This window comes from Barbus barbus (genome assembly GCF_936440315.1).
Source record: "Barbus barbus genome assembly, chromosome: 34".
NCBI lineage: Eukaryota > Metazoa > Chordata > Actinopteri > Cypriniformes > Cyprinidae > Barbus > Barbus barbus.
In genome coordinates, this window is record NC_136762.1 from 22,022,045 (window position 1) to 22,041,975 (window position 19,931).

Genomic DNA, 19,931 nt, shown 5'->3' on the forward strand with positions numbered 1-19,931 from the left:
AGACTAATACACGCCAAATGCGAGTGAAAATCAACTGTAGTTTAAGGTTCAAAAAACACATTTTTTTCCACATACTGTACATTATTGTTGCTCCTCTATGCCCCGCCTTTCTGAAACGCATCGATTTTTACAAAGCTCATCGTTCTGAGAAGCGAGGCATGCTCTGATCGGCCAGCTATCCAGTGCGTTGTGATTGGCTGAATACCTCAAGCGTGAGATGGAAATGTTACTCCCCCTTACCGTATTGTGATGCCGTGTCCCGGCGTGAAGACACAAAAAACAATAAAACCCAGTATAAACAAGGCATTTGTTGCATCCAGTGGGGACATTACTGATTATAATGACTCATACGGTCTTTTTACGCATCGTGCTGCGTAAGCATAACACCATGTCTGCATTTGTGATCGTAGAAATGCCAAACAAGCATTACTCTACACTGCTCAATAGTCAGTAGCAGAAACATACTTACAGGCTGTAAGTCAGAAGCATCAAGACTGTCCTTGCAAAGTTGGAATTACCCCACTTTTATAGAAACAGCCTTTGTGCAAGCCAGGAAATAGTCCTCCGTAAAATGCGCTGCACACACTCTAATATTTGGGTTGAACTGTTCTGGAACAGTGTTGTAAATACAACTTAACCACTGATTTCTAGTTGAGTCCTCTTTTGGAAGCCCAAACAAAGTACTTTCGCTTTCACAATGAAAACACAGCGTCTCCAGGAAATGGCGCCAGTGGCAGCAACAATACTACAGGGAGAATAATAGTTGCGCCTTCTTTCATAGCGTGTATGTTTGGGCGGTGTTTTGCAAATCTTCCCCCACCGTGACGTGAACTCGTGTTTAAATGAGCCGTTTTAGGTGGGCATGGTCGAGTCTTAACTTTTATAAAGAACAGTGTTGGGAGTAACGTGTTACAAATGTAATGCATAACAGTAACGGATTACTTTTTGCTGTAACGCAGTAGTGTAAGGCATTACTAATCAATTTTCAGTAATATTTTACACAGTACATGTTCAGTAATGCTTGCGTTACAATGCACTTTTAGCCCAAAATGTTTTTTTATTTTTTTTTTATTTAAAGTCGGGCTCCGACTTTTTTTATGTCCCTTCGGGCCAATAATAAGTGAAGTGAAGTGACATTCAGCCAAGTATGGTGACCCATACTCGGAATTCGTGCTCTGCATTTAACCCATCCAACGTGCACACACACAGCAGTGAACACACACACACCGTGAACATACACCCGGAGCAGTGGGCAGCCATTTTATGCTGCAGCGCCCGGGGAGCAGTTGAGGGTTCGGTGCCTTGCTCAAGGGCACCTCAGTCGTGGTATTGAGGGTAGAGAGGGCGCTGGACATTCACTCCCCCCACCTACAATTCCTGCCGGCCGGGGACTCGAACCCGCAACCTTTGGATTACAAGTCCGACTCTCTAACCATTAGGCCACGACTTCCACAATAACGTCATAGTTCAGACGCTGGACGGTCCTCGGGCCTGTTTTAGGCTTCTCCTTATCTTTATATTTTAGACATCCATCAATTATTGATGAAAACAAATAGCCGCGCTGGTGGAAATAACATGAGTCTGCTGCCGCGACTGTCAAGAGCGGCTGGACGGTGTTTAGTGTCCCGAAGCAGCAGCAGCGAGCCGTCAGCAAAGCAGAAGAGTTCTGCTTCAAATACACGCAATAAAGCAAAAGCCCCAGCAAAAGTAATTACCATGAATGTGTCCGGGGGAAATAGTAAGGATTCGCCATCTCCTCATTAGATGCGCCTTTAGAGAGAAGTGCATCTTCACGGATAACGATCATATTAAATAGTTTTTGTTTTCGTTTTTATTTATTTTGTTAAGTAGTAATTTAAAGCTTTCTATAGATATATTTATCATGTCTGTGAGACATGTATTCGCTGACTTTCGGTTCATTTTTGTGAAGCGCTCCTGTTGAAGATAAAAGCACGACGTTTTGTTGATATTGTGAGTGCACAAATAAAAGTAGACCCTTTACAGTTACGAATGATGTATTACTCTTACCTTTATGAGCTTTATGTACTTCTAGTACATTTTATCATTTTAGAATGTTAAGTTCTACTTCTGTAATTATTTTGGTGAAAGTAACTCAGGAGTCATGTAACGCATTACAATTCTGAGAAAGTAATATTGTAAGGTAAGGAATTACTTTTAAATAACAGTAACAAGTAATCTATAATATATTACAATTTGGAAGTAACTTGCACAACACTGATAAAGAATATCTCGTTGGTTTTGAGACTTTAGTCTTTGCAACGTCAGTGATCTTATCTATGCACAAAAAAGCTTGTAACTCTCCAAAGAGAAAGGAAAACTTGAAGTCGCATCATATGACCCATTTAAATTTGATGCATCATGCACCTCAGCACTCGGTGACCTCGCTCTGGGACTTTACATGGTCTTCTGCTTAATGGCTAAGTTGCTGCTGTTTCTAAATGCTTTCACTTTACAATAATACCACTTACTGTTGACCACGGAATATCTAGCAGGGGTAAAATTTCACAAATTACTGCAAAGGTGGCCACATAATATCACAGTACCATGCTTGAATACACTGAGCTACAAAGAACAACTTTTTTCACAAATGTTTGTAAATGCAGACTGTATCTAGGTGCTTGATTTCATATACCTGTGGCAATAGGTCTGATTGAAACACCTGAATTCAATAATTAGGAGTAGTCCCAGTTTGTCCATATTATCCATATAGCGTGTGTATATACATATGTACATGTTTATATATGTATGTATACATACGTATGTTTGGGTTTCAAAATTTTGGGGTCAGTAAGAACAAGATCAAATTACAAAATTATACAAATCCAAAAAAATCATGTTCAATAGAAAAAACTATTAGATTTTCCACAAAAAACATTAAGCAGCACAACTCTTTTCAACATTGATAATGATAAGAAATGTTGAGCAGAAAATAAGCATATTAGAATGATTTCTGAAGGTACATGTGACACTGTAGATTGAAGTTAAGGCTGCTGAAAATTTAGCTCTGCCATAACAGGAATAAAGTGCATTTTAAAATTTGTTCAAATAAAAACAGTTATTTAAATTTGTTATAATTTCATAAAGTTATGTTTTTTGGTAAAAAATAGTAGTGAATATCATTTTAAGTGTACATTTTTAAGCATAAAGTATTTTTTATTCATACTTGCGTTTAATATTCTACTCATAGGTAACATGAACAAACACTCACCCTACAACTGCACTGGGATACTTCATCCTCAGCCAGGCCGCCAGCATTCCGCCGTAGGAGCCGCCAATGGCGATGACTGAACTGTTCTGAGCTCCAGGCAGGGTTTTTTTCAGAACTTTGATGAGCACTGCAAAGTCAGCTAAAGCCTGTTCTGAGGTTAGGTAGTTCAGATACTTTGCATTCTGGAGAAAAGGAAAGACAGGCCCAGAAAGTCAAGGACAGTGTTAGCTAAATGACCCTTACCGCTCGACATGAGCAGCAGTATGGACTCACGCTGTAAGACTCTTTGCCGAACGGCATGGACTCTCCATAGTAGCGATGTTCAGCAAAAACCAGCAAGGCTCCAAGCTCTTCTGCTACATCCCACATGAAACCCTTGGGAAAAAGAAGAGGTTGAGATATCGAGCTTCCATTTCGACATAGTAACTAAATCTTATACTTTTACAAGATATTTTTCCTCTGGATGGCAAAATTTTAATTTTGTATCAGTATTTTTCATAATGATATGAATATAAAGTGAATAGTACTGATACTGATTACCTATGGACACTGTGTTTATTATTCATTTTTCATTTTTTAATTTCACTCATCTTCCTTTTAAAGATTTTTTTTTTAAATGCATATTTACAGTGTTGTTGCAGAACCATGTAATGTCTCCTTCATTGCCCGTGTAAAACAGGATTGGGCCTCCTTCCTTGTGCCAGTGCTGGTCATTAAGAAGATACCTCTGTTTGAATGTGCCATTCACCAAAAAGCCAAAATGGTCAATCTGTAATAAAAAAAAAAGTCTGATTAAAAAAAAGAAAGAAAAGAAAATGAGAAAAAAAAAGGAAAATTAGAATACATTTGAAATATTTCTATGCACACATATTTCTCCCCTGATTCAGACCAAATTATTTTCACTGGGGATATGGATAAATGACTCGTATTTTAGCCAAACGTACGGAAGTTCTAAGCGGCCATGCATTATTATAATTTTTCTGTCTTGTTTTCTCGTGATCACGACTTAATTTTCTCGTGATCTCGACATAACGAAAGTTGTTTTGTCGTTATCACGACTTAATTTCCTCGTGATCTCGACATAACGAAAGTTGTTTTGTCGTTATCACGACTTAATTTTCTCGTGATCTCGACATAACGAAAGTTGTTTTGTCGTTATCACGACTTAATTTCCTCGTGATCTCGACATAACGAAAGTTGTTTTGTCGTTATCACGACTTAATTTCCTCGTGATCTCGACATAACGAAAGTTGTTTTGTCGTTATCACGACTTAATTTTCTCGTGATCTCGACATAACGAAAGTTGTTTTGTCGTTATCACGACTTAATTTTCTCGTGATCTCGACATAACGAAAGTTGTTTTGTCGTTATCACGACTTAATTTTCTCTGTGTATTCGGCATGAGAAAATGCTATAGGAGCAGCATCATCGCAGCATCATGGATGATCGTATTCGCTTTTACTTTGATCAGGGACTCACTCAAACTGAAATAATAAAAATAAAAATATGGTATAAGTACCATCCCAAATATTGAAGGTGTTGTGTGTGTGACCGACTACATTGATCCATGATAGAATACTTGTCATGCATATTCATACTCGGACATTTTAGCTCTGTGTCTGTCAGTGATTGACGACTTACACATAAGTGTTCGACACTTGAGAAGGAGGCTGTCGGGTCTGCAACTTTATCGTCGAAGACAATATAGCGACCCTGATTTTCTCACGATAGCTACAATTACGTCGTGAGAAAACGGTTTTTAGGTTGAGATCAACAACTTTCGTTATGTCCAGATAACCACAAAACAAATTTCGTTATGTCGAGATCACGAGAAAATTAAGTCGTGATAACGACAAAACAACTTTCATTATGTCGAGATCACGAGAAAATTAAGTCGTGATAACGACAAAACAACTTTCGTTATGTCGAGATCACGAGGAAATTAAGTCGTGATAACGACAAAACAACTTTCGTTATGTCGAGATCATGAGAAAATTAAGTCGTGATAACGACAAAACAAGACAGAAAAATTATAATAATGCATGGCCGCTTAGAACTTCCGTACAAAAGCAACAGTTTGAAGTTGGATTTAATTATTTATTTATTTTTTATTACAAACACGCAGATTTTCATTTCACAAGACATTAATTGATGGACAGAGGATTACTTGTTTTTTATCAGCTATTTGACTCTCATTCTAATGGCACCCATTCACTGCAGAGGATCCATTGGTGTGACTTAATCTGTTCCAATGAAGACACAAACTCATTTACATATTAGGTATAACATATTCATGAAGGTAAATAAATGTTCTGCAAATTTACATTTTTGGGTGAACTATTCCTTTCTTAATGTTGTTCTGCTGCCGTTTTAACAGTAAACAGTTACAATGTTGTAACATCCCTGCCTACACTTAATGTACAGTAACGATACTAGACTGTCTTTATTTCTGGGTGTTCTCCTCAATCTTCTGGCCTTCAGCCACCTCGTATTGTTGAGCGTAAAACCTCGGAGCAGGATGGAGGGATAATTAGCCTCAATTTGTATTAAAATCTAGTGCCAGCGTCAGGGATGCCACATTAGTTCCAGTTTGAGCAGAATTGTAATATCCATTCACCCGGTCCAGGGGCCGTTCACTGTCTTCTACATTTCCATAAATTCTCCAAGTTTGAGGGAAGAAGTAAAAGGAATGTTAAAATTTGTTCCCAGAGCTGCAATGCTGCAGTTCTTAACAGTTCTCACTCTTCTGAATCCCACCCAACACTTAATAAAGAATGTTCTCTCTAGTGTTTTGTTTTTTTGTAAATACCCTCTTTCTCCTCCCGTTGGCAACAAAAGAGGCAGAAATTTTATGAGCCAGTGACAGCAAAAGGACTCAGAGCGCTCACAGTTACATTCATTCAACAGCAGTCAGAGCCTGGCTGCAGGTCAAATGAGTGTCAGCTATATTCACATGCTTTAGTGAGTTATTTTCTGTGTAAGCTGTAACATCTCAAGCTCTAGAAAATGGCCTTTTTACATCATTTATGTGCCTATTCATTTCCACTTAAAAAAAACATATTTACAATATTTTAATCATAAAAAAGTACATACATTTTCTTGATAAAATAGATAATACTATTATTAATATAATAATAGTACATAAGTTAATCATACTTAAAAAAACATAATTTATAATAAATGTATTTTATTTTTGAATATTAGTGTAAAAAGGTTATAAATATCAGCATTTTCACATATTTAACATTTCATTTTAAAATAAAATGCAAAGCCATTATTCTAGTCATTTTTTCAGGATTTTCTGATGAATAGAAAGAACACATATTTGAATTATTATAAATGTTTTTTGTGTCACTCACTTTTGATTAATTTAATGCATCCTTGCTCAATAAAAGTATTAATTACTTTTAAAAAAATCTTAATCCTGAACTTTTGAACGGTAGTATAACTTCTTTATTATACAATATCCTTATTCTGTTGTGAATTACACATACAATGAAATCTTCTATATAATAATCTTTAAAAGGACTCGAGAACTGAATGCACTCCTATAAGTTTAAAACAAAACATCTGATTTTGGCTGCGGAGGTTAGATGAGTCACATTATGGACACTGGTTCAGAAATGCAGCACCATCTCCTGGTTGATACTTTCAAAGCAAATGTAGAACAAGAGTCATCACTCTACTACCTGTTTCCATGTGATAATGTGGAAGTGTGTCACATAGCTTCTTTTTTTTACTTACTTCATCATGTCTAAAATCTTTTTCATAAGCTCTTTTAAGAAGAACCTGATCTACGGGAAAGCTGTGACAATTTTCCAGCAGTAAAAAAAACAACTTTTAAAAGCCCAACACAAAAATATCCACGGGGTTGGAGCAACAAAGCAGTGGATGAATTTTCATGTTTTCCTCTGGGGAAGTTTTAAAGAACTTGCACACTGTTCCATTCCACCACAAATGTAGATGGTGAACAGGGGCTGTCAACAGTAGTTTAGATAAATCATGCACTTTATTTCACATTTATGTCATTTACTTTGACTGCAGGGAAAAGAGCAGCATGGACATTCTTCCTAACATCATCTTTTGAGTTCCACAGAAAATATAAGTTATATGGGTTTCAAAAAACATAATAAATGATAAATCAGGACAGAATTTACATTTTTCAGTGAACTAATTCCAAATGATTTTGTTACACTACATACATAACATTTGCTGAAGGTTGAATTTATATTTTTTCCAGATATCTTTGTTCTATATAGGGTACAAAATAAGTAAGCACCTGCCAAGCAACTATTTAGAATACCCTAGAAACCACATAACAATATCCTAAAAAGCACACAGAACCACTTAGCAACCATATATAGCATCATGGTAGCAAGTTGTGTACAAGAAAGAAGCACTTACTATGTTTTCACCATAAAAGTAAATATCTAGTTTTAGGGATATGCGGTATGTATTGTCTATGATCATTAAAGAATTGTTTTTTGGCTGCTCAAAATTTAGCTTTGTCATCACAGGTATTTGTCACATTTTAAAATATGTTAAAATCAGAAAACTGTTATTTTAAAGTGTAATATTTCATAATATTTGATACTGTATTTTTATCAAATAAATGCAGTCTGTCTGAGCACAAGAGACTTCTTTCAAATGTAATTACTGCAAACTTTAGACTGAAGAAATCCTCCAAAAATACTGAGATTTCATTTTTTGTCGACGTCACACCTTATATTTTGTTTCACATTAGTGCTTTTTGTTCTGTCTAATGAATTTGAAAACAGCTTTGCTCTTGGTTGATTGTCAAACACCCATCCACATCCAGCAACAGATGCTGAAAGGATATTCCCTCGAAGAGAATTAAAAAACGACAGACTACAGCTCAGCTCGAGCGGGAATGTGAAATGAAGCGCAGAGGGAATGTAAAATCCTAGACCCATGTTACATTTCCTGTTGAGTCTCTACTTTGTAGATCCTCATTTTAACAGCCTCGTCTGTGCTGCTACGACTGAAGGCTACCGTTTAAGGCGTACTAAGTGCTGACAAGGACAAAGCCAAGACAATGAGGAGCAAGAAAGCCAGGAAATGGCCCTAATCTTCCTGACGGCTCAGAGGATGAGTTGAACAGACACCGAGAAACAATTGCCTTCACTCTGGCGTGTCCAGGTCAAGACGTAATTAGGCTCAGAGTACAGCCTAACAGGATTGTTTTTGTCTAAAACTAGACGCGGGGCTTTTCCTGTGTCAGCTTTTCCCACAGTTAGCGAGCAAAAGATTAATTTCTAAGCCACCCTTCAGGCTAAGAATGAGATTCAATGCTTCTGAGACATAAATTGTTAAACAACTGCCAGCATCATACCACGATTTAAATAATTATATATAAAAAAAAAGACATTAGCCACTGTGTATATATTAGTCGAAGCATGTTAAGCTTGATGCACACACAAAAACCAAAATCAAGGGACTTTCAAGATCTCACTTTCAGTTCAATAAAGTGAGAAACGGGCAGACTGCCAGCATCAAATGCTATGCATCTGCACACGGGCCCAAGCCCAGAGGGGCGAAAGGATCTGCTATTATTCTTTGGGGGGCCACAAGGAAAAGGAAATTTCCAACAGACACAATACAGAGCAGAACGGCACAGATTATAGACACATTAAATAAAGGAAATCCGTAACGGAAGCCCAGTTGTAAGTTAATGAGCAACCACAACCAGATAAAACTGCTGTGGGTTGCAAAATAAGGCCTGGCAATGAGACTTTCTGATTGACACAAGTTGATTGGAATTGACAATGCTTTGCAACGGTGATCAATCACAACAGCAAACAAGCTGCTGTCACATAAGTTTCTGATTACAATATTAAGGTTAGAGAAGGATGTAATAGGTCTAACCACTATTTTTCAGATATTCACACTTTTGTACATTATTGGTTACTGAATGCACTGATAAATTTGGTGGGTCGTATTTACTATTAAGTAAGTATTACCTGAAAACGTACTTTTTACAGTCATTCGTGTTCAAGCGAGAAACATGTAGCATTTTAAACACCACAAAACAGCTGAAAATTATTTTGCAGCCATTTAGATCACAAGCAACTTTGTATAAATAAAATGGTTTAAGTAATAATAATGACAATAATAATAATTATGGTTGCTTATACAATATTATGCATATACTTCCATTGTAAGTTTGCAAAATAACATCCAAAAAGGCATATTAGCTTTTATTGTTGCAGTCTAAATTGTATTATTTGTCTTTATATTTTAATTAGTTTTTTCTGTGTTAATGCTGAAATGAGATAAATGCATATTGGTTCTCAGAAAATAATAAGTATATTCTTTGAAAAACAGCACCAGTGATCTCTAATCAATGTAAACAAATTGATATCTTGACATGGATTTCTTATGGCCAAGAACAAGCAGGCAGGTAAGAGAAGCAATGAACACTTACCTGTTGATCAAAATAGAAAGTTTTGTATGAGACAGAAGTGTGCTGAGAGTTGGTTTGGACTGTGTGTCTGCCCAAGAGCTGTGGTTTGAGCCCCAGTGCATTACAGCTGAGGAGGAGGAGGAGGAGGAGGAAGAGCAGAGCAGTGTTGAGCAGTCTCATGTCTGAATGAGTGAATCCCATCACAGTGCATCTGAAAATATCAAGCGATGGATCATTTGCATACGAGGAACGAGGAAGGATGTCAAATGACTCGTAGTTGCTCCATGACGCAAAATGTTACAACTACTTTAAAAACAAAAGAGATGCAATGTAACGCCCTAATATATAAGTATATATACACACATTTTTTTATTTTTCAAATTTCAGACCATTTTATAAAATGATCATGCAGTAAGCTTGGTAAATCTGTTCGTCATGTGCGAATAGTTATTAAAAGTTATTAAAATCTGTCTCTGTGCTCACTCAAAACGGATTATATCTCCTTTCTTCGATAAATGGAATGTTTTAACTTCATGTAAAGACACGTGCTTCCGTATTGTAATAACGTGATCGCCGCGATGCATCATGGGTATTGTAGTTTCTTGTTATTCCTTATTTTCATTTTTATTTAGTAAAAACTCATAATAAATATACGTATACGGTATCATATAATGTATGTATTTATGCATTATATATATACTGTATATACTACACAATGTATCAATTTCAAAACAATACATGTACAATTATTTACTTGTCTGAGAATCTGTGATAGTGTCTATTAGAGCAATTCAGTTGTATTCGTATTATTAATTAAGAAGCTTTTTTAATCTATTAATATATATTTTGGGTCATGTTTATTTGGGAAAAAAAGTATGACCTTGCAGTCTACAGTATATGCTGAGAATTAAAACATAAGTTCCACCAAGATAATTGCTCAAAGAAAACAGCTTTGAATCGCTGCAGTCATGGGTTTGTCTCTTTATGATAAATGTATTACACATAAGGCATCACAACTTATATATTGAAAGCACACACTAAAACAATAAATGTACAGTTATCTACTTTGGATACAGATCTTGTGGGTTCAAATAATGGCATTTCATCTTCACTAGACAAAAGACTGTTACTCCTTGATGAATATTGTACTTCACATAATGAAATGGTCATAATAACATTGTCCATACAGAAAAAGTAAGCATTTAGTAATACATACGCTATACTGGAAATTAGGGCATTTAACATAGAAAATAAATCATTCTAGAGTCTTATTGGTACACAATACAACACATTACAATATGGCATATATCTGTAAAAGAATGCTAGACAAAAATACCTGACAGAGAAAATACTGTGCATGGCACGTCATGTAACATAGAAAGAAAACAGTTTATACAAAACTAGAAAAGGTTATCACTTTAAAATAAAATGTTAATAGAAAAGCTTCATATAAGCAGCTATGTGTAAATATGAGGCAAATGCATTATACTGCAAAGTAATTGGCATGGACAACCAAAAAAGCTGAAACAATTGGTCCTCAAGTTAAGCAATGTTTAGTTTTTTAGTGAATACCTTCAAAAAAAAAAAAATTCAGTCTAAACAAAATCACTGAATCAAGCACATGGCATCTAAAACCTCAGTTGTAATTCCATCAATTTTGTTAAAAAAAAAAAAAAAAGATCTGTAGCAGCAAGTAAAATACTGAAAGTCTATAAAAGAGGAGATTCACAGTTCCATTGTAATGACACGGGTGCAAACAACCTTACAGCACAGCCGAGGTACAAGTTCCAACTGTTTAAAAGTCATTCAAATGCACAACACAGTTCCAGAACAGACGCAGGCCAACCGAAACCAGAATCACACCGTATCACACCGTTAAACAACTCCATCATCTATTCCTCAATATGATGCATTGGAACACAAAGAGCATTTGTGCAAGAACTCACTGAAACATCTATGAAATACATCTCATTCACACATAAACTACACACACACACTGTTCTCTCGGCCTCTCAAGTGCCAAAAGCTTTAAACATCGCTACGGTTATTACAATACCAAAGCTGGACTAAATTAACAGCAAAGCATCCTGGTATATTTCAGTTCTGGTAATATGTAAAAATGTGTAAAAGGACAGAATATCTCCAAACGGTATCGGAGTAATCCTTGGGGATAAAAGAACAAAAACTACCAATATGGAATAAAGTAAGCATTTTAGACAGTGCATTAAAACATTGAGCCCATTATTTTGAATTTTTTTATGTATAATGTGCAAAGACATTAAAGGACAAAAAGCTTAGCCACTAAAAACGTTTGTGATCTGAAAAATCTAGACCGGATGAAACCTGCCAAGAACACGCCATACACTACCATTCAAAAGATTGGGGTTTTTAAAAGAAATCTCTCCCTAGATTGAATGTATTTGATCAAATTACAGTAAAAACATTGATATTGTGAAATATTACTACAATATATATTATTACTATCATTACTCCATTCTTCAGTGTCACATTATCCTTCAGAAACAATTTTAAGTTGCTGAGTTGGTGCTCAAGAAATACTTCTAATTATTGTTAATGAAAACAGTTGTGCTGCTTAATATTTCTGTGGAAAGTGTGATACTTTTTGGATTATTTGATAAAAAAAAAAAAAGTTCATAATAAATGTCTGTCATTAATTAATTTGTCATTAATTTATTGCATCCTTGCTGAATAAAATAATGTCTTTAAAAAAAATCATACTGACCCCAAACATTTGAATAGTAGTGCATTTCACCTCAAAATCTAAAAGAAAAAAAAAAAAGAAAAATTTATGAACAATGACACAAAGTATATGTTGTACAGTGAAAATAATAAAAATCATTAAAAACATAACTGTTCGGGCAGTATTATTCCCATTACTATTTCACAGTACTGAGAATCTAATGAGAATCATCCTTGAAATAAACTAAATTAAAACTAGTATACCGACCCGGCTAAAGAGATATTTTGGGGCTAAATATGACCCAAACATGTGCTCCATGAGATTCCCAAGTGCTATGTAATGTATGACGACAGGATGTAAATGGCAGAGGCACATTGGATTTTTGCTATGACTTCTCAAAATGACATGGCCTTCATTGATTATTAACAGCCAAATTTCCATGCAAGCAGTAAGGGCAGTTTATATTCTTATAAACTGACTACCTGATAAATGAGGATTTAAAATGGTGGTTTTACTTCACATCTTCCTGTCACAGATTATTTAAGGGAGCTAGCTGTGTTTGCATTATTGACTTCTTTGTTTAAAAAAAAAAAAAAAAACGCATGCATAAGCAGCCTCAAACAATCTCGCAAGCAATCATCAAGAAGTGCATTTTGTGCAAATAATAAATGTGCACACCAACACACCAATTTTGTGGCAATGAGTCTTAAAGGAGCAGTTCATCCTGAAATAAAAACTCTGTCGTTATTTACTCACCCTCATGTCATTCCAAACCCGTAAGGATCACATGGCTTCAGAAGACTTGGAATATAACGCACAGTCATATGGACTGCTTTGGTCGCTGTATACTTTCGGTTGGAAAAGAGCTTCATGAACATTCTTCAAAACATCTCATTTTGTGTGCCACAGAAAAAGTCAGTCATATGGGTTTGGAACAACATGAGGGTAATAAATGATGACAGAATGCTTATTTTTGGATCAACTAGTCCTTCATCAAGTGAATGAGATTGCTGATGAAGACCTGCATTCTCATTTTTTTTTAAATCTCTAATATGCCAAATACATTGGCTCTCAAGTCAGCAGGGACTTGTACGGTTGCATTGTACAGAAGTGTAGAAAATCTCATTGTCTGATCTATCAGCAAGCATTTTTGTATAACAAGGCCCTTTTTTCTGGCCAAAAGCATCTAGGAACTTCGGACCCACCTTTAAAAGCAGCATCATCTTGATATTGTGATTTTCCCGAATGTTTTAAAATACCCAGAGATTTAAGAAGGGTAAAAGAACTAGACTTCAATAACAGTGGAAAACAGTAACCACTGCAACTACGTAGTGGTTACCAACAATACAACCACTTTGTATGCAATCCATGTTGCCCCCCTCAGCCAGACAGAGTGGCCAAGTCTACTAGTTTATGCTGCAGCAACTCAAGTAATTGATGTTTTTCCCTTCTCCAGGCATGGGAGTGGAGTCGTTGTTATCCAACGTGTTTTGCTTGGCCTCGCGGATCAGCTCGCGGGCCAGATCCAGAAAGAGCTTCTCCACGTTGTCCGATTCTTTGGCAGAGGTCTCCAGATAAAGCATGCTCTGCGCCTCCGCAAACTCCTCTGCTCGCTGCCGATGGACTTCTCGCTTATCGGCCAGGTCTATCTTATTCCCTGCAAACAATAACAGCAGTGAACACTGCTCAAATGCTCTGGTTACAAGGACATTAAGTATCTAGTGACAGGTAGATAGTCTAACGTAAGCCAGTCTATTAAACTAATGTTGACAGACAATTTCCTGCTTTGGTTAACGGAGCACATTGTGACCAACAAATGGATGGATGGATGGATATGGATAGATAGATACTGACCTGAAAAAGATATTTCACATAAAAATGTTTACATATAATCCAGAAGAGAAAATAAGTTGAATTTGTAATTTGTTATTTATAATTTACTTTTTAAAAGAATGAAGATGATTCTTATTTTGCCTAAATATAATATTTGTTTTCATTTAGAACTGCCCTTCAGACGTTACAGAAGATGTTTCCCAGAAGACAAAAGTTAAATTTACCCTGATCTTCAAATTCAAAACGTTTTCACCCCCATGGCTCTTAATGCATCCTACTTCCTTCTGGAGCACCAGTGAGCGTTTGAAGTTCAAGTGCTAACTGACACTCCAGAAGGAAAAACGAACCCTGGACCTTGTGTAATAGTTGCATATGAGTCCCTCAGTTGTCCTCAGTGTGAAAAGATGGATCTCAAAATCAAAGTCATTGCTGGAAAGGCTTCAAATACACAAAAATGCTGGAAAACCAACAAATTTGTGGGACCTGAAGGATTTTTCTGAAGAACAGCAGGAAGTTTAACTGTTCAGGACAAACAAGGGACTCACGAACAACTATCACTAAACAAAAAAAAATTCTCTTGTGGACTATATGTAAGCATCTTTTATGTGAAATATCTTATTCAGGTCAGTACTAAATAAACAATAACATGCATTTGGTACGATCCCTCTTATTTTGAGAGAATAACATTTTACAGATTCTCCAAGGTGTATGTAAACTTTTGAACAACTGTTACTGATATAAACCTGTGGTCTATTGTGTGGTGCAGTTAATCTGACAATCTTGAGGAAACATGACGTTCACCGGTAGAGGACAATATGTCATTGATTTTGACATTTATATCATCAATCTATATACTGTAGCAAAAAAAAGAAAAAGAATAGCTAAAAGACATAATTTGTTTTATAAATTTAAAATGGTTCAATTAAAACTTGAATACTCACCTACTAAGATTGTCACTACTTGGTTGCTGGCATACTGCTCGATCTCCCTCAGCCACTCAGGAAGGCACCGGAAGGAATCTTCACAGGTGATGTCGTAGGTGAGAATGAGAGCATTGGCACTGCGGTAGTAACTCTGGGTAATTGAGCGGAACCGCTCCTGCCCGGCCGTGTCCCAGATCTGGAGCTGTGGGAATGAGCGGATCAAATAATCAGTGAAGTCACTTAGCACTTCTAGCAGAACCCAACACAGACTACAGCTTTCTGTCTATTTCATTAGCAGGAAGTGCACTGAAATGCGGAAAAATGCCCAGAGGTGCACAGACAAAAACACAAGGGCTTAATCAGTCAGTGTTTCAGTGGCCTAAACTGAAACTCACAAAATGTGCAAAGTGCACAAATTTAAATTTGTGCCAAAAGATAGGCAAGTTTATTTGTACAGTGCATTTCCGACACCAGTCGTTTCAGTTTCGCTTTAAATAAATTATTTTAGGTTTGGCACTTATAACAAATGTTGTTTTTAATCAATGTCATAATTTGTTTACACATGTTTCATTCCCGTTCTCTTCTGAATACTGTTAAATTTAAAGGATTTGTTGTGGAGTGAGAAGAACTAAAACACGTTTTTAAAGTGTTTATAATGCTTGTGTTTCATTTACCAATATTTTAAATCATTTCTGAATGTAATATTACTGTATAACGTGATTTGAATGTGATTATAATAGCAAATTCTTTTTTATAATTGATTACTTAATACAAACTACAGACTGAAAACTAAAATGAAATATATTTTTAAAAAGTATTCAAGTCACTATTTATTTATTTACTTATATTTATCAATAACCAATACAGTTTCCACACAGTTACCTCAAAATGAAACTAAAGAGTATTACCCACCTTCACCTTCACTCCTTTTATTTCCACGGTTTTGATCATGAAATCAACTCCAATGGTGGCACCTTGTCCCGGAGGGAAGAGCCCCTAGAAATGCAAGATGAAGTAGTTTAAATGCAATGATTATTATGAAATTATAATGATCAGGGACTTCGAATTCAATAGAAACACTGACACATGCTGTTGCATTATAGGTAAATATTGCACACACCTGAGTGAAGCGTCGGACGAGGCAGGTTTTGCCCACTCCTGCATTTCCTATCAGCACAATTTTGAATAAGTAGTCATAATCCTCCATACTCATGCTCAGCTGAGGGAACATGAATGAAAAGAGAGAGCGAGAGAGAGACAGGCAGACAGAAAGACAGGCAGATAATATGTAGGTGTTAAGAACTGCAATGCAAACTACACATGGCTGAGCAACATCCCTCTGATAAAACACTGTTTGAAGTAAAAGAGCTGCAGCAGCCCTTACAGAACAAACATTTCAATGACACCAGTGATGTATTACTGAGAACAAACGAGGGAATAAACTACGCCTGATGTCTCTAGGGACCTTTTTTTTGCTGTCCATTCTTTAATTTATTAGATCAACAGTGCCTCTGTATTTCACTCCACACATTAGCAGTGTTTGTTTCTGTAGTGTTGCTATAGGAGAAGCTGCTATGCATGTGCTCAAACGCTGCTGTTGCCAAGGCCTATGGCAGGATGCTGAGAGGACTGCAATAAAGACACAAGAAATAAAGAACTCCCAGAGGCCTGTCAACACACATGCAAACACACGCAAACATACTTTCAATGGCTAATTAAGAATTGTGGCGGATGCAAGCATATGAAATTTTAAAAAATTGTAAGTTGAGCGTAAACAAACCCCCTTTAAAAATACATTTTGATTCAATAAAAAGTGAATTAGTTATTTTAATATAGTTAATTACTTAATTAGCTGTATGAATAAACATTCAAACATTACACAACCATGTCATCTCCACTGCAAAAATTTATCTCACATTCATTTTGTATGCAATTCATATTTTAAAATAAAAATTTAAAAATTAAATAATAATATATTGTTAATTTTATTATTATTATTATGAAGTTGAGCATAAACAGATCCCCTTTACAAAGACATTTTTGATTAAATAAATTAACTTCATCACCACTGCAATACTACTTTATCTCACATTCATTTTGTAATTATTACAAAATTATGAGTTTGTGCTCGGAGTCACAATTATATTTAATCTTTTAGTACACAATTTATGGTATGTTTAAACATTGATTTGCACATATTGCAACAGCATGAGCACAACTTTTTCCTCTCATAGAATGAATAACAACCTTATAAACTGTATTTCATTTCATCAACACTGAAAATAAAACGTTGAAAATAGATTAAATGTAACTTCACTATTCCTTAAATAATATACATTATGACTGTAATTTGTGCATTACATGACAAAATAAGGATATTAAATAACAGAACAGAAAAGATACACTTTATTTATTGCCACTGGGTATGGATGAAGAAGTACATCTGATATGCAGTATCTCTAAGCAGAAAACTGAAATCTGATATGCAATATCACTGAGCACAGCAAAAGGCATAGATGTGGCCTAATACATTTCATTTATATTTAGACCCTTTATAAATAGTGAAAATTGCCCATTTTATTTGATGATGAAATAAAACCAGCAGGCACAATGTTCTCCATTAGCTAGCAGGATGCTCAACATATTAAAGGTCACATTAAATCATCTTTACACTCACCAAACACAGGGGATTCACCCCACTGCTTCTATTAGTCCGAATGCATTCAGTCTTTTCTTCAGGCTTTGAATCTAAACGATAATAGCAATCGTGCAGCGCCAACAGAAACCTCGGCAGATTTTCGGCTCCAGTGTTGCACAATGATCGCAGAGTTTCCTCGGGTTTTTGACAATGACGTCAGGCTGCTTCCCAAGTGGAACATCGCAGATGCATTCTGGGATTTGTAGTTCAACGTTCACCAGTGGAAATGACCAACAAAAAAAAAATCAATAAAAAGAAGTCATAATAAGTTAGATATTAGCGTCAGAGTTTAAATCTCTCTGTTTGTACTTCAAAATATAGCTACAACTTGCCATTTGCTAAAATATGTATTTGCTAGTATAGTTAAATAAACATAGTTAAATTAAATACATATATTTTCAGCCAATATGGTTTTTGTTGTTGTTGTTGAAAATAACTTGAAGAAGAACTTTATTTGCTGTCTACGTGTGAAAATACAAACAAAATCAGCAAAGAACATACTTTACAATGTTTAAATATATATATACATCAAATACATTGCAATAGCCTATATAAAATAATTACACATTATTATGTTAATATAAATTTAGTTTTGATCTCTATAGGCTATTCCATTCCACATTTGCATTTAGCCTAAATGTAGGCTACTATAAGATTGGAAACGTATTTTCTATGAAAGTTTAAACGAAATATATTTCCAATTTAAAATATATATAGTGTTGGGGAGTAAGTTACATGAAACGGCATTATGTAATTTAATTGTAATCAGTTACAGAAAAAAATTGTAATTAAATTACAGTTACTTGTGAAAATGTTAAAGAAGGGGTTACATCTGATTTCATACAGATTTAATTGATTTCTGTCATAAATTGCTCTAAAATAAGAAACACCAATGTTTCAGGAGTTTAGAACATGCTTATTTGATAACTCTTTTATTTCCTATATGGGTTTATAGCTATGCTTCATTTTTTTAAGATTTATGGGGGGGTTTTCTAAGGCATTGTTAGATTCCTGTGTTTCCTGTCATAGCTATGCAGAGATTTGATTTCAAAAACAGTATCATAGCTAATAAAATATTTCTTGTTATGATTTTAAATATGTATTTAACCTCAGAATGACCTCAAAGTAAGTCTGATTTTGTGGTGGCTGTGCTCAAAGGGCACATTGTTCTTCCACAAGTTGGTTACATACTTTGGTTAAAATTCCTCAGTGGTCGTGTAAAACAGCTGGATCACGAACAACGGGTACTGATCTATCCTTGAGTTTTAACTTTTTAACAAAACCTGCCTTGCATTGTCCCTCATTCAGAAAGCAGTCTGGAGTCAAATTATTTGTGCAGATATATAAACGAATTTAGGTGTATTCGGTGGGTCATTACCATCAAAAACAAAACTAATGCACCGCGTCCTCAGTGGCGCTGACGTCGGGAGAAAATTATGATTCTTATGTTCTTCTACATCACAAAACTACAAAACACATGCATTGCTTACAAGACATTGTCGCTACAGCTGCTGGAGCGTGGAGAAAATTATGGACTTCGTACAACTGCTGAGGGTGAAAATATGCTAATATTGGACAGTACTTCAGCGGATGAGGGCAGGGCCTGAGCTATATGACTATATCATACTGCTCAGAAAATCAAAACGGCTTGATAATTGAGACGGTTTAGGATTTTGGGGGATTAAAAAAAGGAGTGAATGGATTTTTATCATTGTAGGGTGGTTGTGTCCACACACTGCAAAGATATTTATATGCAAACACCATGTAAAAGTGAATTTTGCATCCAATATCTAATTTAGAAAAAAACTTAATTGAAGCGATGAAGGATTTCGAAGTCTGACAGCTATCAGTGTTGAGTACTACTGTAAGTTGCCTGGTTTACATGTTTTGAAAATGATTAACAGCTGAAAACATTAGAAATTTAGAAAAGTAATCAAAAGTAATCAGTTACATTACTTTAATAAATAATTGAAAAGTTACACTACTTATTACATTTTAAGTATGGTAACTTGTAATCTATAACTTATTACATTTCCAAAGTAACCTTCCCAACACTGTGCGTGTGCGTGCGTGTGTGTGTGTGTGTGTGTCTGTGTGTGTGTGAGTCTGTCTGTGCGTGTGCG

General features: G+C 35.6%; 2 protein-coding genes across 4 annotated transcripts in view; both read right to left on the reverse strand.

The window, feature by feature from the left end:
* Nucleotides 1–10,229, reverse strand: part of LOC306854117 (lysosomal Pro-X carboxypeptidase-like) — a 30,566-nt gene extending 20,337 nt beyond the window's left edge. Inside the window, exons 1-5 of one of the 3 annotated variants that reach the window (XR_013782802.1) lie at nt 10,137–10,202; nt 9,675–9,864; nt 3,858–3,998; nt 3,503–3,604; nt 3,230–3,411 (exon numbers count right to left, since the gene is read on the reverse strand). Coding sequence is in view for 2 of the 3 variants with exons in the window: in XM_079391948.1 (XP_079248074.1) it covers nt 3,230–3,411; nt 3,503–3,604; nt 3,858–3,998; nt 9,675–9,854 (605 nt within the window). In the remaining variant the exon portion in view is untranslated. Of the gene's footprint in view, nt 1–3,229; nt 3,412–3,502; nt 3,605–3,857; nt 3,999–9,674; nt 9,868–10,136 lie in introns of those variants that run through there. The other 2 variants (XM_079391948.1, XM_079391949.1) reach the window with 2 other exon arrangements.
* A 259-nt stretch (nt 10,230–10,488) lies between these two features.
* On the reverse strand, nt 10,489–17,951 carry LOC306854329 (ras-related protein Rab-30-like). The gene is made up of 5 exons (XM_079392248.1): nt 17,788–17,951; nt 16,231–16,329; nt 16,023–16,106; nt 15,129–15,312; nt 10,489–14,011 (listed from the first exon to the last, which is right to left on the reverse strand). Exons 2-5 carry the CDS (start codon nt 16,321–16,323, stop codon nt 13,761–13,763), a joined length of 612 nt encoding a protein of 203 aa, XP_079248374.1. The 5' UTR covers nt 16,324–16,329; nt 17,788–17,951; the 3' UTR covers nt 10,489–13,760.
* Nucleotides 17,952–19,931: the final 1,980 nt, after the last annotated feature.

What these genes read in the sequence shown, in the direction of transcription:
- LOC306854329 (XM_079392248.1), bottom strand. Translation starts at nt 16,323, where the DNA reads ATGAGTATGGAGGATTATGACTACTTATTCAAAATTGTGCTGATAGGA. An exon ending in TCGTCCGACGCTTCACTCAG is followed by an intron (nt 16,107 to 16,230) that starts GTGTGTGCAATA and finishes TTGCATTTCTAG; the next exon opens with GGGCTCTTCCCTCCGGGACA. An exon ending in TAAAAGGAGTGAAGGTGAAG is followed by an intron (nt 15,313 to 16,022) that starts GTGGGTAATACT and finishes TCATTCCCACAG; the next exon opens with CTCCAGATCTGGGACACGGC.